Raw genomic sequence first — 24094 nt, forward strand, 5'->3', positions numbered from 1 at the left:
TGTGTGTGATTGTGGTCCCGCCGTGTGTGTGTATATGTTTGTGGCTCTGTGCATCCATCCATACTCTATTGCCTCATGGGTGATAGTAGCCTCAGAGAAGACACAGTAGTTGAAGGGAAATGGAAATAACCTCCTACGCTAAGAATACCTATCTAACCTTGCTTCATCCAATTATGAGCTGTTTCCATCAGTCAAAAGAAGGTGAAGACAGACAGAAGGACAACTCAACTGAACCTCCTCACCAACAGTGAAGGGGGAGATATTTTGAGGCTACTCTAAAATTCCTTTGATGTGCAGAGGACTAAAAATAAAAGACAGATCTGAACACTGGTACTGTAGGAGAGGGGGATGAAAGGAGGAGTGGAGGAGAGGGGGACGGGCTAGACGGGGTCTCTCCATAGTTAGAGACGTAAAAAAGAGAACTAGGAGGGACTAGGAATCAGCACATCGAAGTACATCATTGTGTCAGTTGTGAACAATTCCGGTTGCCTGATTGTGGATTACAGTGAACTATTTTAAGTGAGAAAAGGCGATAGGAAAAAGGGAGGATCCTGAGTATTGATTTGGCTGGTCTGGTGTAATGTTTGAGGAAGCCAGAAAGCTGTAAGTCCTTCCTTCAGTACAGAGACAGCAGCTTACAGATTCTCACAGAATGGGAGGAAGCCATTCTTATCCACATCCAGATATAATAAGTGCTTCCCAAGCACAAACACACACAAACACACACACACACACACACACACACACACACACACACACACACACACACACACACACACACACACACACACACACACACATGCCCAGTCGAGCGAGCAGGGAGAGAGGGCAGTATGAGACCAGAGTGAAGGGATGGAAATAAATGAATGAGCTGGGATAACCTCCTCTTCGCTAATGGGTGCTAGCTACACTCTTACAAATTAAGGGTTCATTGGGGTTTTATGTAGAACCTTTTGGTTCTTTGGTCAAAATGTAAGAACCCTTTTCAAAGAAAGGTTCAATCCTTGTGAAAGTGGTTTCCATAATTCAAAAACTGTCAACACCAACTGCCATTTATCCAGTGTGATGACTCAATAACGCAATTGTTTAAGTGAATCAACGTTTTTTCCCCCATTCAAATAAATTAAGCCATAATGATATGATAAACTATAGGGCGAGATAGATAACGTTGTTTCAAAGTTTGAGCACTATATTAGGCTACTGTTTGTTACCTAGCAAGCTAGCTAGCTAAGCCTATAGTGGGGGGGGATACTTTAATTAGCTAGCTAGCCACTTTACAAGCTAGCTAACTCCTACGAATAAACGTTAATTTTACTTATTGAATGTGCCAAATAGAGCTGCAGACCCAGCCTGACATTGGCAATTAGCTAATTGTTACGTTTATCTCAGTATTTCAGGGTGGAGTCGGATGGGAGGGACTAGCCATGTTGCCGCTGAACCCAACTACCAGGCAGAAAGAGGATCCCTCTTTTGGCTGCTGTTGATGGCAACAACTGCATGTAAGTCGGTCTTCTACATTATAATAATGATATGTCTGCGTACCAGTTTGTCTAGATTCTTGCAGGTATAAGATTGAATCCCAATTATGTTCCTTTTTTCTTCCTCTCGGGAACCAGGTAGGCAATAACACATATTGTACTGTTCCATAAAGAAGGCATAACCCCTCGGAAGGCATAACCCCTCGGAAGGCATAACCCCTCGGAAGGCATCCAGAATTGACATTGGGCCATCATTCCAACATCATTCAAAACACAGAGCCTTCCTGTCCACCGATCTGTGCATATTTCCAAACAATGTTTGCATTACCTAAACAGTTTGTGTTTGAGAGTGAATATAATGACAATAACATCTTAAAAATATATTGGTATTCTTTTGTGTATTATTTCATTATTTACGATATTATTTTCTTAGTAATACTACTATTTTATTAGCAGTAGCCACAATGGAGCAAATTGGGGTTAGGTGCCTTGCTCAAGAGCATATTAACAGATTCTTCACCTTGCCGGCTTGGGTATTTGAACCAGCGACCTTTTGGTTGCTAGCCCAATGCTGTAACTGGTAGGCTACCTGCCACCCTAGGGGTTCCATATACTGTATGAAGTGTACAGTGGTTCTTCCTCTAAAAGTTGTGTAATACTGCAGCACACCTTGCGGGATACCGCAGAATTCTATGGCACGTTATTTAATTGTCAGCCATTGTTGCCATTAATGCTAGTTAGTGCTAGTTTGACCACCAGAGGGCATCTTTGAGAAGCATTTTACTTCTTGTAATATTGGCTGTACTAGAGAATGTATTACCTTTTTTGTAAGAACATAGTATATGGGACTGATTTTAAACGTAGCTTAATTAATTTGATTAATATTATTGTGTTTCTATTCCAAGAAAAAACAAAAACAAAACCCTCAGGGTTTCGCTTTACAACGTGACCGTTCCCACACCCTAATTGTAGTCTAACCAAAACCCAAATGGGGATTCAGTGAAAATAAAAATCGCATTGATTAATCAAGACCAGTCCCCATGCATGTCTCAGAGCAGCGCGAAACGGTGTTGAAATAGTTGACCACACCCAGGTAGGCTATTACTGAAAATCCTATTATAACAATTGGATGATGGCGGACCAGAACATAATAAGTATGACCGTAATTATTAGCACAATTAATTGGCCTACACTACAAATGAAGCATATTTAACACATATGATTAGTACATAATAAATTCAGTGACAATAAGATAATCATGTTGATCTGATTACACTCATAAAATCACTGTCTCTATTCAATTATAATTTTTGTCTATTTCTCTGTGTGTTGATTGGTGGGGAAAAACAGGTCTACATAAAAAAGTAGTGTAGACTACTGTAGGATAATGTCAACATTTGTTCCGAATAATTTGCTTGATAGCAAGATAAAATGTCGCTCTCAAAACGTATCAAGAAGAAAGGTGGATAATGAAAATCGAAGATTGAGAGAAGAATGTAGAGAGAGATATGCGTACATCTCTCCATCTTTTCCCAGTGCCAAGCCAGTGTGTCTTATTTGGAATGAAAATATCACTGTTAGCAAATAATTAAATCTCAGACTAATTATGGAGTGAATCTAAACACAGAACTTTCAGTGGCCTTCCCGTCCCATATAGAGGTCCGACGCAGAAACATTGAATCATTAACAGCAAGCTGCCCACACAGCTTTTTTTTGCGGACATACAGTTGAAGTCGGAAGTTTACATACACCTTAGCCAAATACATTTAAACTCAGTTTTTCACAATCCCTGACATTTAATCCTAGTAAAAAATCCCTGTCTTAGGTCAGTTAGGATCACCACTTTATTTTAAGAATGTGAAATGTCAGAATAATAGTAGAGAGAATTATTTATTTCAGCTTTTATTTCTTTCATCACATTCCCAGTGGGTCAGAAGTTTACATACACTCAATTAGTACTTGGTAGCATTGCCTTTAAATTGTTTAACTTGGGTCAAACGTTTCAGGTAGCCTTCCCACAATAAGCTTCCCACAATAAGCTTCCCACAATAAGCTTCCCACAATAAGTTGGGTGAATTTTGGCCCATTCCTTCTGACAGAGCTGGTGTAACTGAGTCAGGTTTGTAGGCCTCTTAGCTCGCACACACTTTTTCAGTTCTGCCCACAAATTTTCTATGGGATTGAGGTCAGGGCTTTGTGATGGCCACTCCAATACCATGACTTTGTTGTCCTTCAGCCATTTTGCCACAACTTTGGAAGTATGCTTGGGGCCATTGTCCATTTGGAAGACCCATTTGTGACCAAGCTTTAACTTCCTGACTGATGTCTTGAGATGTTGCTTCAATATGTCCACATAATTTTCCTATCTCATGATGCCATCTATTTTGTGAAGTGCACCAGTCCCTCCTGCAGCAAAGCACCCCCACAACATGATGCTGCCACCCCGGTGCTTCACGGTTGGGATGGTGTTCTCCGGGTTGCAAGCATCCCCCTTTTTCCTCCAAACATAACGATGCTCATTATGGCCAAACAGTTCTATTTTTGTTTCATCAGACCAGAGGACATTTCTCCAAAAAGTACGATCTTTGTCCCCATGTGCAGTTGCAAACCATAGTCTGCCTTTTTATAGCGGTTTTAGAGCAGTGGCTTCTTCCTTGCTGAGTGGCCTTTCAGGTTATTTATTTATTATTTATTTCACCTTTATTTAACCAGGTAGGCCAGTTGAGAACAAGTTCTCATTTACAACTGCGACCTGGCCAAGATAAAGCAAAGCAGTGCAACACATAAAACAACACAGAGTTACACATGGAATAAACAAACATACAGTCAATAATACAGTACAGTGTGTGAAAATGAGGTAAGATAAGGGAGGTAAGGCAATAAATAGACCATGGTGGCGAAGTAATTACAATATAGCAATTAATCACTGGAATGGTAGATGTGCAGAAGATGAATGTGCAAGCAGAGATACTGGGGTGCAAAGGAGCAAGATAAATAAATGAATACAGTATGGGGATGAGGTAGTTGGATATGCTATTTACAGATGGGCTATGTACAGGTGCAGTGATCTGTGAGCTGCTCTGGTGCTTAAAGCTAGTGAGGGAGATATGTGTCTCCAGCTTCAGTGATTTTTGCAGTTCGTTCCAGTCATTGGCAGCAGAGAACTGGAAGGAAAGGCGGCCAAAGGAGGAATTGGCTTTGAGGGTGACCAGTGAGATATACCTGCTGGAGTGCGTGCTACGGGTGGGTGCTGCTATGGTGACCAGTGAGCTGAGATAAGGCGGGGCTTTACCTAGCAGAGACTTGTAGATGACCTGGAACCAGTGGGTTTGGCGACGAGTATGACGCGAGGGCCAGCCAACGAGAGCATACAGGTCGCAGTGGTGGGTAGTATATGGGGCTTTGGTGACAAAATAGATGGCACTGTGATAGACTGCATCCAATTTGTTGAGTAGAGTGTTGGAGGCTATTTTGTAAATGACATCGCCAAAGTTGAGGATCGGTAGGATGGTCAGTTTTACGGGGGAATGTTTGGCAGCATTAGTGAAGGATACTTTGTTGTGAAATAGGACGCCGATTCTAGATTTAATTTTGGATTGGAGATGCTTAATGTGAGTCTGGAAGGAGAGTTTACAGTCTAACAAGACACCTAGGTATTTGTAGTTGTCCACATATTCTCAGAACCGTCCAGAGTAGTGATGCTGGACAGGCAGGCAGGTGTGGGCAGCGATCGGTTGAAGAGCATGCATTTGGTTTTACTTGCATTTAAGAGCCACAGAAGGAGAGTTGTATGGTATTGAAGTTTGTCTGGAGGTTAGTTAACACAGTGTCCAAAGAAGGGCCAGAAGCATACAGAATGGTGTTGTCTGCGTATAGTTGGATCCGAGAATCACCAGCAGCAAGAGCGACATCATTGATGTATACAGAGAAAAGAGTCGGCCCGAGAATTGAACCCTGTGGCACCCCCATAGAGACTGCTAGAGGTCCGGACAACAAGCCCTCCGATTTAACACATGTCGATATAGGACTGGTTTTACTGTGGATATAGATACTTTTGTACCAGTTTCCTCCAGCATCTTCACAAGGTCCTTTGCTGTTGTTCTGGGATTGATTTGCACTTTTCGCACCAAAGTACATTCATCTCTAGGAGACAGAAAGTGTCTCCTTCCTGAGCAGTATGACGGCTGCATGGTCCCATGGTGTTTATACTTGCGTACTATTGTTTGTACAGATGAACGTGGTACTTTCAGGTGTTTGGAAATTGCTCCCAAGGATGAATGAGACTTGTGGAAGTCTACAATATTTTTTCTGAGGTCTTGGCTAATTTCTTTTGATTTTCCCATGATGTCAAGCAGAGGCACTGAGTTTGAAGGTAGGCCTTGAAATGCATCCACAGGTACACCTCCGATTGACTCAAATGATGTCAATTAGCCTATCAGAAGCTTCTAAAGCCATGACATAATTTTCTGGAATTTTCCAAGCTGTTTAAAGGCAGTCAATTTAGTATATGTAAACTTCTGACCCACTGGAATTGTGATACAGTGAATTATAAGTGAAATAATCTGTCCGTAAACAATTTTTGTGAAAATGACTTGTGTCATGCACAAAGTAGATGTCCTAACTGACTTGCCAAAACAATAGTTTGTTATCAAGAAATTGGTGGAGTGGTTGAAAAACGAGTTTTAATGACTCCAACCTAAGTGTATGTAAACTTCCGACTTCAACTGTATTCTGTAACTTAAACAGGTTAAATCTGCAGTTATAAGGTAGAGGGAAACAGTCGCAGACAAGGTGGATAAATTTGAGGAAATATGTACACTTACATAATTACTATATAATTATTAACGGGGCAACAGTCCAGTTATTGGTCAAAATGGTCTTCTGAGAAGACCTGACTTCTGACATATTGTTGCAATAACTCTATAAAACTAAAATTAGAAAAACAGTAATACTTGACTAACCTGAAGGTCTGAACTCTTTGACAATCATTTGGAGTTCCTTACCAGAATAACAAGACAAACAAAATTGATTTATACAATCAACATTTATCAACACTCATCAAAATAGTTACAAACATAATGAGAATGATCGGGAAATGGAATGAAAGTTAAGAAGTGAAGTACTGGAGATTCTGTACATTAAATAGCGTTAAACTCAGTCTGTGATCCAAGTCTGTTGTGGTTTCTTGTTTGTTCAGGCAGCATAGAGGAGAACAAAGGAAGAAGATGCCTGTGTGTCCTTTCTGGTTCAGTTGTGTGGTTCCTCCTTCAGGTTTTTCCTTTGGTCCTGAGTTGATGTCCTTATGCTTGTTGCGCTTCTTCGTTGAGTTGCACAGGCTGAGCTCTAATTGTCTACTCCTTCTGTCCTTGAGGAAGATTTGGCTGACGTGTACTGTTCAGGCAACACTAGCTCTTTAAAGTATTCTGTCTTCTTCTGAGCCTGTTTAGTGCATGGGCACTTCCGTTCCTATTTCTGTACTGGATTACAGGTACTATTCCCTAAAAGGTACTTTTCCACTAATGTATCAGTTCTGACCATTAAAGGCAAAGGTCCAGGGCCTATGGTCGGGCCTGCTGAAGATGGAGGTCCTTCTGGTCCACAGTTAAAGAGAGTACGAGAGAGGGGAGCAGTACTTGTATATCCTGCTAGGTCACATGGTATCACATCTAGGTGTCAAAAAAGTATTTTGGGGAGAAAACCTAAAGTTTTCTCAAATCAACAGAATGTTCAGCATTGTTCAACATGTGACATTCAAAAGGACACATCGCTACAGAAGCAAGCGATAGAACCCTTTTTGGTTCTACATGGAACCTTGTTTCTAAGAGTGTAGGGTCTCATTGGTATGCGAAGGAGAGAGTATACAGTATGACGGTGTATTTATATTTATAGTTATACAATGCGTGTGTGTTTGTGTGTGCGTGTGTCTATGTGTATGTGTGAGTGTGTCCGTATACTGTGCGTGCGAGTGTGTGTGTGTAGTGGGATGTTCGTGTGGGTGTGCAATTGTCTTGCATCTTCCATCTTCACAGGTGAACTCACAAGCATGTCTTCACATACACATTAGAATCTAGAAGATATCTATGGTTCCATGCTCGCCTTCCGGCAACAGTGAGCCTGTCTCTCTGTGTGGGTGTGACATGCTTTACGTGTTCGTATGATGGGGGCTAAAGCCTGTTAGCCTGTGATTAAAGGCATAGTTCACCCAAATTACAAAATGGCACATTGATTTCCTTACCCTGTAAGCGGGCTATGCACAAAGGTATGACAGCAATTCATGCTTTGGGTTCGTTCGCCTGGTAGTGGCTGGAATTGTTTCCAAAAATGTTAACATTTGGAAACAGTGCCATTGAACTAAACCAAAGCATAGAATGCTGTCATACCTTGTCCATAGACTGCTTACACTGTAAGGAAACCAATATGTCATTTCATAATTTGGGTGAACTATGCCTTTAACCACGGGTAATTGTGGCCACTGGGTTCCAAGGAGTTCCATGTGCACGTGTGTTTAACCTCCTTGGCGACTTGTCATGGCAAAAGAGAATTGAGCATGTCAACAGCGGGCCAATTGCATCATCCATTAGACTCCGGGGGCTAGGCCTGGGCGATGATGTAATCTCCTGGGGACCAGCGAGACTGGTGGGGCCATCATTCCAGCTATAGGACTGATTGATTCCTTGTGACACAAGGTGGCTAAACAGCAAAGGCAATGCATCGCCACAGGGATGCTGAGGCTCAGAACATCAAGGAGAGGGGGAGGGGTGAGGAGGGGTGGGCGCTCCTGCGAATGACGTCTGACCTTAAGAAATGCAACAACAAATGATATCATCCACGTCAGACGATGTCTTAAGTTTGATTTGGAGTTTATGTTTAAAATAGCACCCTTTGTTGCACCACCGGTAATACTGTATAACTCGAGATGGCACAGGCACGGTGTGAAAGTATGAAAATCTGGATACCGCCCATCTCTAACACACACACACACACACACACACACACACACACACACCACCAGAGGCATCATGCCCATAAGAGCACAAGGGCACGGACCTCCTCAGATTCGTCCAGTTTTTACATTTTTTAGGTGTTGAATGAATTACTCAACTTTATTTTTAACACCCTAGAGTCAAAATCTAATTAGCATAATAAAGTAACCCCTATAAAAATCTCTCCGTTTTTTGCATTGGATGCGTCTCAATCCACCGCATCCGTCTATGTCGCACTTCCACATCTGCTGTGAAAGGTGGCAGAGCTAGAGCCGTGTTTGTCAGACCATGAGCCATCCCGGAAATGATTATAAAAAGATCTGTCAGCAGTATTCTGCTTAGAGGGCACACTGGCTGGACCAGGCAAAGAGTGCCCCCACACCACCTCCCCCATTCTCCCTGGTAAGTGGTTCCTTCCAAGGTGTACCACGGAGCAAAGATATACTAGGACGCTAGATAGTCCAGTAGTGCGTCCAGACAGTATTGTCAGTGGAGGACAGAGAGTGTGACACACCACGTTTGATTCGATTTTAGATGCCGGTGATGGGCAGGACTCGCAGGAGGTATGTTTGTCATTTAATCAAGCTATGTAGCCTATTGATTTCTTTATTGATGAATAAATAAATACAAATATGTTTTGTTGTTTCTCTGTAATACTAGCCACCTAGATAGGTTCCCGAAACTCCTAACATCATAACTAGCTACCAAGCCATTTCAGGCTATCAATCAAGTTAGAGTAGGTTGTCACCAGGCAGGCTAAAACTCCATCCCACCAAAACAGTAACATTTCAGGCTCTCTTTTCACACAGCTCTTCCTTTAGAAGCACATTATCATCATTTTCACAATTTCCCAGTATTATTCCAACCTCATAGTGTGGAAATATATATAAAACACAACAAAATCTAGTTTTTGACTGCAATGGCCCGTTAACTCTTGGGCTAATATACTATCTACCAGTGTGGGAGTTTTACTAAACTCCTAAGACATAAAAGTTCTTAAAGAATCAATGTGCATCATTCATTAAAACGACAATTGAACAAGTAAAGAGGTATGCTTAGATAACCTATGCAGAAAAATATCATGCTTTTTTGACATAGAATTACCCATGATTATAGCTCCAGATTGCATGAAAATGCTGTTTCAGGTGTTTGAAAAATGCAAAATCCACCAACTTCCATGGGGGGGGGGGGGGGCAGAGCCCCTCCAGACCACCCAATCTCCATCCTCACGTACATCCCACTAAAAGGAGTGGCTGAGGGGAGTAGTACAAGTGGCTGTGTCTCAGAATAGGCAGAAGCCTGGCGTTTCATTGGACAGATAATCCTCAAGAGACAAGAGTGTCAGAGGGTCCCTCCTATAGATACAATCATAAATGCATGGGCATGCACGCAATTGCACACACACAAACACACACAAACACACACACCCTATAAGTTGCAGTATACAGTATGTCTACACAATTTACAAATGCCTTTGATCAATGGACAGAGAGAAGAAAATAGACTTTCCAAAAGAGAGATGAAGCAATACTTAGCGAGATCATGGGATGATTGAAAAGTCCACTTAATTTAAAGACAATAATGTGTTGCACCGCATGAGGTACTGAGGCGGTGGGCAATCTGCCAGGCTTGCCAGGAACGGCAGCATCACCCAGAGAGTAAGTGGACCAACCTCTCCAATAAGAACATAAAACCTGCTCCTAGAGAGTTACACAATCCTCCACTAGCCCAGTAACCAAGAGGATGGGTGAATAATCACACACACACACACACACACACACACACACACACACACACACACACACACACACACACACACACACACACACACACACACACACACACACACACACACACACACACACACACACACACACTGTACAGCCCCCGGACCCACTTCCCTCCCCTCCTCCCCCTTCTCTTCTCTGCCTCCACACACACCCACACCTCCCTATTTTATCTCACTCTAACACTTCTGACAGGCAGGCAGTGAAACAATGAGTCATCAGACTCGGGATGGAGGCCAGCGATCGCAGAAGGTTTGAAGGGTCGTAGATGAGGTTGACGTCATCTCATCTCCTCCTCTACCCACACATCTATGCCCGAAGAGTGATGAGGAGGAGACAGGGAGATAAAGGCTCCTCCCACTGACTTTTGACCCTGACTGAGACAGAAACTGCCAATAGTCACAGATCTGAGATCAGTCTTCTCGCCCCAAATGCTGACCATAACTATTAGGGGGGAAACAAATGCAAAACGGACTTTAGCTAAGCAAGTAGGGCCAACTTCAAGCATCCTGGACATTTCATTCTGGTAGTAGAGGTAAATGTCTGATTTGGTACACTCTTAGAAAAAAAAGGTGCTATCTAGAACCTAAAAAAGATTCTTTGGCTGTCCCCATAGGAGAACCCTTTGAAGAACCCTTTTGGTTCCAGGTAAAACCCTTTTGAGTTTCATGTAGAACCCTTTACACAGAGGGTTCTACATGGAACCCAAAAGAGTTCTACCTGGAACCAAAAAGCGTTCTCTTTTGGAACCCTTTTTTCTAAGAGTGTAAGAGTGTAGAGCATGGCGCTTGCAACGCCAGGGTTGTTGGTTCAATTCCCACGGGGAACCAAAACGAAAAAGTATGAAAATGTATGCACTCACTACTGTAAGTCGTTTTGGATAAGATGACTCAAACTGTTAAATGACTCAAATGTCAAATTTAAATGTAATGATAAAAAGCCAGTTCAAATGCAATGATTGAGTGTCAAATGTGGGTCCTGATGTAAAACCAGAATTCAACAGTGCTCTTGCTGACTGATTGATTAGCTACAGCTGTTGGGTGCTACAGTTGGATGGTGGAGGGTGAGTAGAGAAAAACGCTCTATGAATTGTGAATAGATTATTATGCTGATCATTATAATGGGTCATGGGGAGGTTGAGGCTTGTCGCCGGAGGTTCACACTACTCAGTGATCACATGTTTGATTAGTATGTATGAATAGCATGGCAGAGATTCTTTTGATCACGTGGACTGGGAAATGTTCTGGATTGCCTCTGAAAATAGTATAGAAATATAAACTGACTCGGTGACTGAGTTCATCAGGAAGTACAGAGGATGTTGTTCCCACTGTGACGATTATATAACCAAATCAAAAACCATGGATCGATGGCAGCATTTGCGCAAAACTGAAAGCGCGAACCACGACAAGGTGACTGAGACCATGTACATGTATAAACAGACCAGCTATGCTATCCGTATGGCAATCAAAGTGGTAAAACGACGGTACAGGGACAAAGTGGAGTCACAATTCAACAGCTGAAGACACAAGCATGTGGCAGGGACTCCATAGCCACTCAGGAGGACTGGGAGCTCCCGCTCTCCGTGGCCAACGTGAGAGTAAGACATTTAAGCGTGTTAACCCTCACAGGGCTTCGCTAGTCTTCAGAGCATGTGCAGACCAGATGGCTGGAGTGTTTACTTGGTATTTAGTTTTTGGGTATTTTATTAGGATCCCCATTAACTGTTGCAAAAGCAGCAGCTACTCTTCCTGGGGTCCTCACAAAACATGAGACATGACATAATACAGAACATCAATAGACAAGAACAGCTCAAGGACAGAACTACATCAATTTTTAAAAAGGCACATTTAGCCTACAGTACATGTCAATACATACACAAACAATCTAGGTCAAATAGGGGAGAGGCGTTGTGCCGTGAGGTGTTGCTTTATCTGTTTTTTGAAACCAGGTTGTCACGCCCTGGCCTTAGTTATCTTTATTTTCTGTAATATTTTGGTTAGGTCAGGGTGTGACAGGGGGGATGTTTGTGTTTTTGTCTTGTCTTGGGTGGTTGTAGTGTCTAGGGGGTTTTGTTAGAGTGTATGGGTTAGTGTTGAGTGTAGGTTTCTAGGTATGTCTATGGTTGCCTGAATGGTTCTCAATCAGAGACAGCTGTCATTCATTTGTCTCTGATTGGGAGCCATATTTAAGGCAGCCATAGGCATTGGGCTGTTGTGGGTAATTGTCTATGTCATTGTGTAGTGTTTAGTGTCAGCACGATTTGTTTAAATAGCTTCACGATCGTCAGTTTGTTGTTTTTGTTTCGTTGTTATAATTAAAAAGAATGTATTTTTCACACGCTGCGTTTTGGTCCACTCTTCCACGTCAAGACGATCGTGACACAGGTTTGCTGTTTATTTGAGCAATATGAGATGGAACGGAGTTCAATCCAATAATGGCTCTATATAATACTGTACACATTCATGAATTTGTTCTGGATTTGGGGACTGAAAAGAACCTTGTTGGCATGTCTGGTAGGGTAAGTGTGTGTGTCAGAGCTGTGTGTAAGTTGACTATGCAAACAATTTGGAATTTTAAACACATGAATGTTTCTTATTAAAAGAAGAAGTGATGCAGTCAGTCTCAACTCTTAGCCAAGAGAGACTGGCATGCATAGTATTTATATTAGCCATCTGATTACAATGACGAGCAAGACGTGTCGCTCTGTTTTGGGCCAGCTGCAGCTTAACTAGGTATTTCCTTGCAGCACTCGACCAGACAATAATCAAGATAAGACAAAACTAGAGCCTGCAGGACTTGATTTTTGGAGTGTGGTGTCAGTTTGGTGTTTAAAGATGTATTCAATCTCTCCCTATCCCAGTCTGTTGTCCCCACTTGCTTCAAGATGTCCATCATTGATGTCACACCCTGACCATAGAGAGCCCTCGGGGTTCTCTATGGTGTAATAGGTCAGAGCGTGACTAGGGGGTTTTCTAGTTTTTATTTTCTATGGTGTGAGTATGGTTCCCAATTGGAGGCAGCTGATGATCGTTGCCTCTAATTGGGGATCATCCTTAGTGTGGTCCTTTTCCCACCTGCGTTGTGGGATATCGTTTCGTTTAGTGCTTATGTGCGTTACGTACTGCACGTTCATTTATTTATTTGTTGTTTGAAGTTTCACCTTAATAAATATGTGGAACTCTACGCACGCTGCGCCTTGGTCCGCTTATTTATATAACAATCATGACAATTGATCCTGTACCCAAGAAAGTGAAGGTAACTGAACTAAATGACTATCGCCCCGTAGCACTCACTTCAGTCATCATGAAGTGCTTTGAGAGGATATCAACTCCACCTTACCCGACACCCTAGAAATTTACATTTTTGTCATTTAGCAGACGCTCTCATCCAGAGTCCATACATATTCATACTTTTTTGTACTAGACCCACTACAATTTGCATACTGCCCCACAGATCCACAGATGATGCTATCGCACTGCCCTATCCCATCGAGAGGAATACTTATGTAAGAAAGATGTTCATTGATTACAGCTCAGCCTTCAACACCTTAGTACCCTTCAAGCTCATCACTAAGCTAGGTGCCCTGTGTCTGAACCCCAACCTGTGCAACTGGGTCCTGGAATTCCTGGCGGGATGACCCCAGGTGGTGAAGGTAACAAGGTAACAACACCTCCGCCACGCTGATCCTAAACACTAGGGCACCACAAGGGTGCGTGCTCAGCCCCCTCCTGTACTCTCTGTTCACCCATGACTGCGTAGCCACGCACGTCTCCAACTCAATCATCAAGTTTGCAGACGACACAACAGTGGTAGGCCTGATTACCAACAATAACGAGACAGCCTACAGGGAGGAAGTGAGGGCACTGGTGGAGAGGTGACAGGAAAATAAAAATGAAATCCCTGAGCGGTTTCCTTCCTCTCCAGCAACTGAGTTAGGAAGGACGCATGTATCTTTGTAGTGACTGGGTGTATTGATACACCGTCCAAAGTGTAATTAATAAGCTCAAAGGGATATTCAATACCTGCTTTTTGAATGTTTACCCATCTACCAATAGGTGCCCTTCTTTGCAAGGAATTGGAAAATCTCCCTGGTCTTTGTGGTTGAACCTGTGTACGAAATCCACTGCTCGACTGAGAGACCTTACAGATAATTGTATGTGTGGGGAACAGAGATGAGGTATTCATTCAAAAATCATGTTAAACACTATTATTGCACACAGAGTTAGTACATGTGACTTATTACCTGATTTAGTGTATTCAAACCCACTACCAGTCAAAAGTTTGGACACACCTACTAATTCCAGGGATTTTTACTATTTTCTACGTTGTAGAACAATACTGAAGACATCAACACTATGAAATAACACATATGGAATCATATAGTAACCAAAAAAGTGTTAAACAAATCAAAATATATTTTATATTTGAGATTCTTCAAAGTAGCCACCCTTTGCCTTGCTGACAGCTTTGCACACTCTTGCCATTGTCTCAACCAGCTTCATGAGGTAGTCACCTGGAATGCATTTCAATTAACAGGTGTGCCTTGTTAAAAGTTCATTTGTGGAATTTCTTTCCTTCGTAATGCGTTTGAGCCAATCAGTTGTGTTGTGACAAGGTAGGGGTGGTATACAGAAGATGGCACTATTTGCTAAAAGACCAAGTCCATATTATGGAAAGAACAGCTCAAATAACCAAAGAGAAACGACAGTCCATCATTACTTTATGGACGCAACATCCATCAAGTGCTATGATGAAACTGGCTCTCATGAGGACCGCCAAAGGAAAGGAAGATCCAGAGTTAGCAGAGGATAAATTCATTTGAGTTACCAGTCTCAGAGATTGGCAAATTCTGTAACTGCACCTCAGATTGCAGCCCAAATAAATGCTTCACAGAGTTCAAGTAACTGTTCAGAGGAGACTGCGTGAATCATCCCATCTGGTTTGCACTTAGTGGGACCATAGTGGTTAAGAGCGTGGGCCAGTAACCGTGCAAAATATGCAAATATTTATAAAAAGCTGTTTTTACAGAATAACGTAACAACATGTGGAAAAAGTCAAGGGATCTGAATACTTTCCGAATGCACTGTACAATTGACTTTTTCCACATTTTGTTTTGTTACAGCCTTATTCTGAAATTGATGAAATTGTTTTTTTCCCTCATTAATCTACACACAATGCCCCATTATGACAAAGCAAAAACAGATTTTTATACGTTTGCACATTTTGCACGGTTACTGGCCCAACGCTCTTAACGACTATGCTACCTGCAATTACCTGCAGCCATGACCTCACTTTGCTCCCTCTCTCTTTCTCTTCACATCCATGCCTATTCTAGCTAAGCTCCATCCACTTATCACGCTCCCTCTATCACACACACGAACATACACCCACCCACACACACACACACACACATAATTCCCCATGCAACCCTGCTCTCAACTTTTGGATGAGGCACGCTCACAGCTGGGTCACCCCATGGTACCTATATCTACTGTACTGAATAAGTTGACCAACCTCTGTAGTCTGACAGAGAGCTTTCATGACAAACTCATATCACACACCTGTTCACGCGTCATCACCGACATTAATAGTGGCCAAAGCCATACAAAGAAGAGCGGTAAGACACGTGTGCTATCTTCCCACACACTAGAGAGAAGAAGAAATGTCATGACTAAGGAAGTTAGTAAATGTCTGGAATCCACCCACACACACCTGGAATCTCTGGGATGTGACACTATTAACGAACAAAGTATTTTATCCTCTGAAGCATATACCAAAGAGACTAATGAATGAGTAAAAGGTTGGGGTAGTGACCGCCTTTCATTCATCAAACGGGCACAATTCCCTATAGGTGTGTGTGTGCGTGTGTGCGTGTGTGCGTACGTGTTCCTCCTTCGGGATCCTTTTGACGACTGACCTCCAGGACCCTCCAACCCTCATTACCCCAGAAAAGTTGTGCTGCCTCCGGGAGAGGATTTCCTCTGCACACTGCCTCATTCATCCATTCATAGATTTTTATTCCAGGCTTACTGTTAAATAGAAAGCATTACAAAATGCACATGAAAAGTTATAATAGCTCTATCTGTTACTGGTAGAACCAACATTTCAAATCAATACACACATTAGCGTGTAGCTCAGCTCACACTCCCGCCCTTCCGTATTGTCTGCTACAGTGGGCAGGGAATAGTGTGAAGGTTGTGACAACACCACCGGTGCCAGAGATGCTGCTAACACAGTAAGTGCACTCTGTATTTAACGTTTAACGTTTGGGCGTGCGTATGGCTCCTAAGCCATCACCTCTGCGCCCAACTTGACCAGAGGCACACCTCGTCTTTTACCTTGAATTTCCTGCCTGTTGTGATCACAGCAAGGTTCAATGAAATATTCCAAACAACACCTGCGCGTCTCTGTCACTTGAACCATTACCATACAAAAAATGTTGATGTTCGCTAATAGGTAGCCTAGGCCAGTGTTTCCACACTCCAGTCCTCAAGTACCCTCAACAGCAAACATTTTCGTTGTAGCCCCGGACAAGCACACCTGATTCAACATTTCAACTAATCATCAAGCCCTCAATGAGTTGAATCAGGTGAGTTGTGTGCTGGTGGGGGTACTCGAGATGTTGGGAAACACTGGCCTAGGCTAATGACAGGTTAGCTCAGGTGATTTGTGGGCAAGTTGTAGGCTATTCATAAGTCATGAACGGTTAGTTTTGAGTAGCTAAGATTGCAGTGGGGGAAATACTGTGTAATTACAAATACAGACATAATAAGAATGTATAGTCTGCAGGGATTTGCCTGGCCTACCACGTGGTCATTTCCAGCACTTTCTCCAGTATGCAGAATCTGATGCTCTCTGCAGCATCCACCTCCTCGGTTTGGGAGTGAACTGCCTGCCTCTCCTTATCTTCCCATTGTTCATTTGATCCCCCCCATACTTTCTCCTCTGCTTGAGCTGCAATGTTATACCGGTCTTGCTCGCTACTCAATTAATTATTTACAGTGAGATCCAAAATCCCCCCCCCCCCCCCCCTCTCTCTTTGGGGTAGGGAATAATCGCGTCAGTCAGCTCCAAATACATCAGCGGGGCTGAAATGGGCGCGGAGCATTCTAAAAATAGCTCCACGAAAATCACATCAGCCGGATAGTACCGCAGGGTCGCTCCGCTCGCTCGCTCACTTTTTATGGGCTATAGATGGGGAGGAAGGAACAGCCGTTATGTCATCGATTCTACAACACTAAATAACTGTCTGCGGAGAAGACAACAACCACCACCACCACTTACAAGCCATTCTTTCTTACCACTTGTGTTTAGCCTACTAAATGCACATCGCCCCAGAAATGCACATAGATTTGCTGGGACCAAGAGAGAGAGAGAGCGCGGTGGGAGCTATAAGCGAACGGTCGGAGCACGGCGGGACCGGTAATTGAATGAATACATGCACCATGATGCGGTCGTCATCAGCGTGCACACCATTGACGGAAGAGGAAGCGAAATGAAAGTCACAGAACTAAGTAGACCAAACCCAGCTGCTATTGCATTGGTATCTATGGGAGACACACCCAGTTAAATAAACCAGAACTGACTCTTTTTTTCAATGCTAAACGGTCTGAGTGAACCATCTTCATTTATCCACCATCTTTGCCACACACCCTGCGTTGACGGTAATACCCAAAGTCAATGAGCAGCCAGCTGTGCACACATACAACCGCCCATGGCGCCATGCTTTTCAAGGCATAATTGTCTACTGCCTCCTCCCAAGAAGTGGACACACAACAATAGCCTACTAGAAATGATAAGCTGTAGGATATACAGGCCTACACCTCATTGAAAGTATTGTGTCACAGATAAGGGAGAGGGGTAATGTGTTGGCCACATTACTATCCAAATAAGTACCTCTGCACAAGTGCTAAAGCGTTATATCCATTCAATAAGCATACAACATATCCAAACCAGACTGTTTTACATGGTCCAATGAGAGACTGGTGGGGGCGTAAGTTTTAATACAGGTAGCGTCTAAAATGGTAAACTCAGATAAGATGACTTTGATTGAGAAGCACCCATGTGAACCGACAACATGACAGTATTTTAGTCTGGCAGGTTCTACTCTATTGGCTACTCAATACCACACAAAACACTATACTCTATTCCATAAACATAATGCATTGGTATGTCAACATTTCACCACCATTGTTGGTAAATTGATATACTGTAGCCTATAGCCACTAGCCAGCATGTACATTTGGCCCTTGTAACATTTGGCCCTTGTTCCCTTGTAAAGGAAAGGCCGTAGATTTGACGGTTTTATTCTCGGTCCATTTGAGAAACATAACTGTGGAGAACTAGACACACACACACGCACTACTCATACACACACACACACACGCACACTACTCACCTTGCATATCTGAAAGTTTTCCGAGACTAGCGTCTCCTGGACATGGATATCCTGGGGAGTGGGCGCATGAGCGGTCGGAGTACCAGCTGCACTGCCGCACGACGGGGACGCGACACCCCCCGGGGAGGAGGATGACAGGCCGTCCAGTACCTTTCGAAACTTCTTCATCTTGCTTTAGTTTAGCGAGAAAGACTTATATGTCTATATATTCTATCAACCTATCAAGAGTTGTCTCCGTTTCAAATGCTAAGATGACGCGAGAGTCTGTTTGATGTAGGAACCCCTGAGGGTTGGCAGGCGTCGCTTCCTGCAGCCTCTCTCTCGCCCTCTCTCTCCCTCTTCTTTTTAAGTGCAATTGAAAAAGTCGTGGAGGGACCTCATTGTGCACTTAGGCTTCTGTCCACAAAACTGTTTATCTTGATTTGAGGAGGATACTTAGGTAAAAGAGAATCGCCAATTGCAAATGGATGTATATTACGCATCAAATGAGCATGCCCCAGCAAAGATTTAAACTAAGAAACGTCATGTTTGTTTAGCCTGCTGAAACTGCATCACTATAAAGCATGAAGGCAAAACACAAACTACAATAGAATAGCCTAATCAACCACTGCAGCAGTTATGAGAGACTAACTAGATAGATAACCAGCTAAAGTTCAAACACTTACCAATGCACTACCTAAACAATGCTTTAAAAAAAATCGCACTTTTTGACTGGATGGAGAGTGAAGCAGGTCTATGCAGAGACACAATGCAGCTAAATGCAGCTCGCTTCCACTCGCTGGTATTACAACTAGAAAATAAAGTAAACCCTTGCACGAACTGAGGAGAGGAACAGGTAAACGAGAGTGAAATCAGTCAAATTAAGTTTAAAACCGAATTGTCGCGGATCCAGCGTTTGTATGCAGCCCTCTCCCCTAGAGCTGATTCTCTGCAGTCTAGCGCGAGTTGCTGTCCATGGTACTGAAAGACTCCACTCGGGCACCGCCTCTCCCTTCGTTCCTCTCCCCGCCCTTTCTTGGTAGCGATTGGATTACGGTTTCCAGCCAATACCTACTGAATAGGCATTATTGTGAATAAAAGCAACGGGGAAATAATAAACTTTGCCTGGCTTGTGGAACAGCACCATCTGTGAAACGTGCGTTTGTGTGAACATAGGATAGCTTATTCACAATCTATTCATGAGGCTTGACTCCTAGTAAATGTGAATGGGGAAAACGCTAAGGTGTAAGCCTAAGGTTGCTGCTTGGTTAGTTAGAACCTTCCCCAGCTGTTTGCATTCGACAGCTGTGCAATTTGTCAATGTCATGTGCGGGAACAAAAGTGAACCGCTAAAAACCAATCACTGGGAACAATCAATAATTTAATTAAACATGGGTAAACCAGACCGTTTACCTAGTCAAGGCGCATGTGCATCATTCACATCTCCCTATACAGGTTAAAACGCATTCACGGATATGTGGCGCCCTGGTATATATATATATATATATATATATATGTGTACAGTATAAGCAGCAGATCGGTATAAAATCGGCCCCACTGAGACGCTGGATTGAATTGCGAGTGCTTACATCACCAGGCAGCCTCTCTCCAAGTTTTGGTAAATGTCTCAGTAGTACAAACATTTCAGCATAAGTATAATACAGGAAGACACAATTTATATCCAATATTTACACGTATTTTGAGGAGGGGAGATTGGGGGGCAATTATTTAAATTGTGCCCTATTTAGTAATCATAATACGAGTCTGGTGGCAGCAGTTATGATGTCTGTGTAGTGTGCGTGTGTGCGTGTGCGTGTGCGTGTGCGTGAGAGAGAGAGAGAGAGAGAGAGAGAGAGAGAGAGAGAGAGAGAGAGAGAGAGAGAGAGAGAGAGAGAGAGAGAGAGAGAGAGAGAGAGAGAGAGAGAGAGAGAGAGAGAGAGAGAGAGAGAGAGAGAGAGAGAGAGAGAGAGAGAGAGAGAGAGAGAGAGAGAGAGAGAGTGAGTGAGTGAGTGAGTGAGTGAGTGAGTGAGTGAGTGAGTGAGTGAGTGAGTGAGTGAGTGAGTGAGTGAGTGAGTGAGTGAGTGAGTGAGTGAGTGAGTGAGTGAGTGAGTGAGTGAGTGAGTGCATGTGTTCTAAGGTGCAGAGAATCAGAGCAGATGGTCAGTCCAGTTCAAGTGTTCAGCAGCCTGATGGCTTTTAGGTAGTCTCTGTGCCTGTTGGTATCAGACCTCACACCCCAGAGCTCGTGGCTAGGGTGTGTGTGGTCCTTGATGATTGCTCCCGAGTGGTCTAAGGCACTGCATCTCAGTGCTAGAGGCATCACTACAGACCCTGGTTCGATCCCGGGCTGTATCACAACCGGTCGTGATCAGGAGTCCCATATGGCGGTGCACAATTGGCCCAGGGTTGTCGGGGTTAGGGGAGGGTTTGGCCGGGGTAGGCCGTCATTGTACAATAAGAATTTGTTCTTAACTGACTTGCCTAGTTAAATAAAGGTTAAATAAAAAAATTGTGCTTTAGGCCTTCCTCAGGCACTGTTTCGAGTAGATGTCCTGGATGGATGGGAGCACGGCTCCAGTAATGTACTGGGCCGTCTTCACCACCCACTGGAGGGCCTTGTGGTCTTAGACGGAGCAATTCCCATACCAGGCCATGATTCAACTGGGCAGGAAACTCTTGATGCTGCAGTTGTAGTGTTTGGAGACGACCCAGGGTTGCATGCCAAAGATCTTCAGCCGCCTTAGGAAGTAGAGACGCTGTTGCGCACTCTTGACAAGAGTGGTGGTTCATGTTAAGTTCTCAATGATGTGGACGCAGAGGAACTTAAACCTGCTGACTCTCTCTACTGCAGACAGTTGATGTGGATCGGGGCATGTTCCCTCCTCTGCTTCCTGAAGTCAACAATCAACTCCTTTCTTTTGCTGACGTTGAGACACGAGGTTGTTGTCCTGGCACCACAATGCCAGCTCACTTACTTCCTCCCTACAGGCTGACTCGTCGTTGTTAGTTATCAGGCATTTCAGGGTGGCCCTGTGTTAAGAGTCAGTGTGGAGGAGGTGTTGTTGCCAATCCTCACAGCCTATGGTCTGCCCTTTAGGAAGTCCAGGATCCAGTTGCAGAAATAATGTTGAATGCTGAAATGTAGTCAATGAACAGCATTCTCACATACAGCGATTTGGGAAGTATTAAGACCCCTTGACTTTTTCCACATTTTGTTACGTTACAGCCTTATTCTAAAATGGATTAAAAACAAATCCTCATCAATCTACACACAATGCCCTATGATGACAAAGTGAAAACAGGTTTAGACATTTTTGCACATTTATATATAAATATATATATATATTTTTAAATACCTTATTTACACAAGTATTCAGACCCCTTGCTATGAGACTCGAAATTGAGCTCAGGCGCATCCTGTTTCCATTGATCATCCTTGAGATGTTTCTACAATTTGATTGGAGTCCACCTGTAGTAAATTCAATTGATTGGACGTGATTTAGAAAGGCACACACCTGTCTATATAAGGTCCCACAGTTGACAGTGCACATCAGAGCAAAAACCAAGCCATGAGGTCGAAGGAATTGTTTGTAGAGCTCCGAGACAGGATTGTGTTTTGACACAAAATCTGGAGAAGGGTATAAAAACATTTCTGAAGCATTGAAGGTCCCCAAGAACACAGTGTCCTCCATCATTCTTAAATGGAGGAAGTTTGGAACCACCAAGACTCTTCCTATAGCTGGCTGCCTGGCCAAATTGAGCAATCGGGAGAGAAGGGCCTTGGTCAGGGAGGTGACCAAGAACCTGATGGTCACTCTGACAGAGCTCCAGAATTCCTCTGCAGAGATGGGAGAACCTTCCAGAAGGACAACCATCTCTGCAACACTCCACCAATCAGGCCTTTATAGTAGAGTGCCCAGACGGAAGCCACTCCTCAGTAAAAGTGACATGACAGCCCGCTTGGAGTTTGCCAAAAGGCACCTAAAGACTCTCAGAAAATGAGAAACTAGATTCTCTGGTCTGATGAAACCAAGATGGAACTCTTTACCCTGGATGCCAAGCATCACATCTGGAGGAAACTTGGCACTATCCTTACGGTGAAGCATGGTGGGGGCAGCATCATGCTGTGGGGATGTTTTTCAGCGTCAGGGACTGGGAGACTAGTCAAGATCGAGCGAAAGATCAACAGAGCAAAGTACAGAGAGATCGTTGATGAAAACCTGCTCCAGAGCACTCAGGACCTCAGACTGGGGTGAAGTTTCCCCTTCCAACAAGACAACAACCCTAAGCATACAGCCAAGACAATGCAGGAGTGGCTTCGGGACAAGTCTCCGAATGTCCTTGAGTGGCCTAGCCAGAGCCAGGACTTGTTTCCAATCTAACATCTCTGGGGAATTCTGAAAATAGCTGTGCATCGACGCTCCCCATCCACCCTGACAGAGCTTGAGAGGATCTGCAGAGAAGAATGGGAGAATCTCCCCAAATACAGGTGTGCCAAGCTTGTAGCGTCATACCCAAGAAGACTCAAGGCTGTAATCACTGCCAAAGGTGCTTCAACAAAGTACTGAGTAAAGGGTCTAAATACTTATGTAAATGTGATATTTTTGTTTTAAATTTTTAGTCAATTGTGCACAAATTTATAAAAAACAAAATGTCTTTCTTATTATGGGGTATTGTGTGTAGATTGATGAGGGGGAAAAACTATTTTATACATTTTAGAATAAGGATGTAACGTAACAAAATATGGAAAAAGTCAAGGGGTCTGAATACTTTCCGAATGCACTGTAGGTGTTCCTCTTGTCCACATGTGTTACGGCCGTGTGAATGGCGATGGAAATGACATCTTCCATGGATCTGTTGGAGCAGTAGGTCTAGTGTGCCTGGCATGCTGACCTTGATATGTGCCATGCCCCGCCTCTCAAAGCACTTCATGATGACCGGGGTGAGTACAACCGTGCAATAGTAATTTGGGACGGTGGTCTCCTTGAAGCAGGTGGGGACTACTGCCTGGGACAGGGGCAGGTTGAAGATGTCTGAGAAGATGCCCATCAGCTAGCTGGTCAGCACCCACTCTGAGGATACGGCCAGCAATGCTATCTGGGCCGGCGACTTTGTGAGTAATCACTTTTTTGAGAGTTTTCCTCGCGTCAGCCATGGAGAGCGAAAGCACCTGGTCGTCCGTACCAGCGAGAGCCTTCCTAGATGGCTTGGTGTGTTTGCCTCGAAGCAAACACAGAATGTGTTAAGCTTGTCTGGGAGGGCGGTATCGGTGGGCATCACACAGCTGGATTTGCCTTTGTAGTCTGTGATAGTCTGTAGTCCTTTCCACATGTGTCGCAAGTCTGAGTTGTCGAACATCAATTCCAGTTTAAGTCTGAATTTTCTTTTTGCATCTCTAATGGATTTGGATACGCGTTGCGTGCCAACGAGTCATCGCGGTTCCTTTTGCATTGTATGATGCAGAAGGAA

At 43.5% G+C, this 24094-nt stretch overlaps 1 protein-coding gene across 2 annotated transcripts in view; it reads right to left on the reverse strand.

The window, feature by feature from the left end:
• Positions 1 to 18814, reverse strand: part of stxbp5l (syntaxin binding protein 5-like) — a 239368-nt gene extending 220554 nt beyond the window's left edge. For both annotated transcript variants that reach the window (XM_039014921.1, XM_039014920.1), the window contains exon 1: positions 18647 to 18814. In XM_039014921.1, coding sequence (XP_038870849.1) covers positions 18647 to 18814 — 168 coding nt within the window. The remainder of the gene's footprint in view (positions 1 to 18646) is intronic.
• Between the last annotated feature and the right edge of the window lie 5280 nt (positions 18815 to 24094).

The sequence above is a fragment of the Salvelinus namaycush genome, chromosome 19 (assembly GCF_016432855.1).
Source record: "Salvelinus namaycush isolate Seneca chromosome 19, SaNama_1.0, whole genome shotgun sequence".
In the NCBI taxonomy this organism is placed as follows: Eukaryota; Metazoa; Chordata; class Actinopteri; order Salmoniformes; family Salmonidae; genus Salvelinus; species Salvelinus namaycush.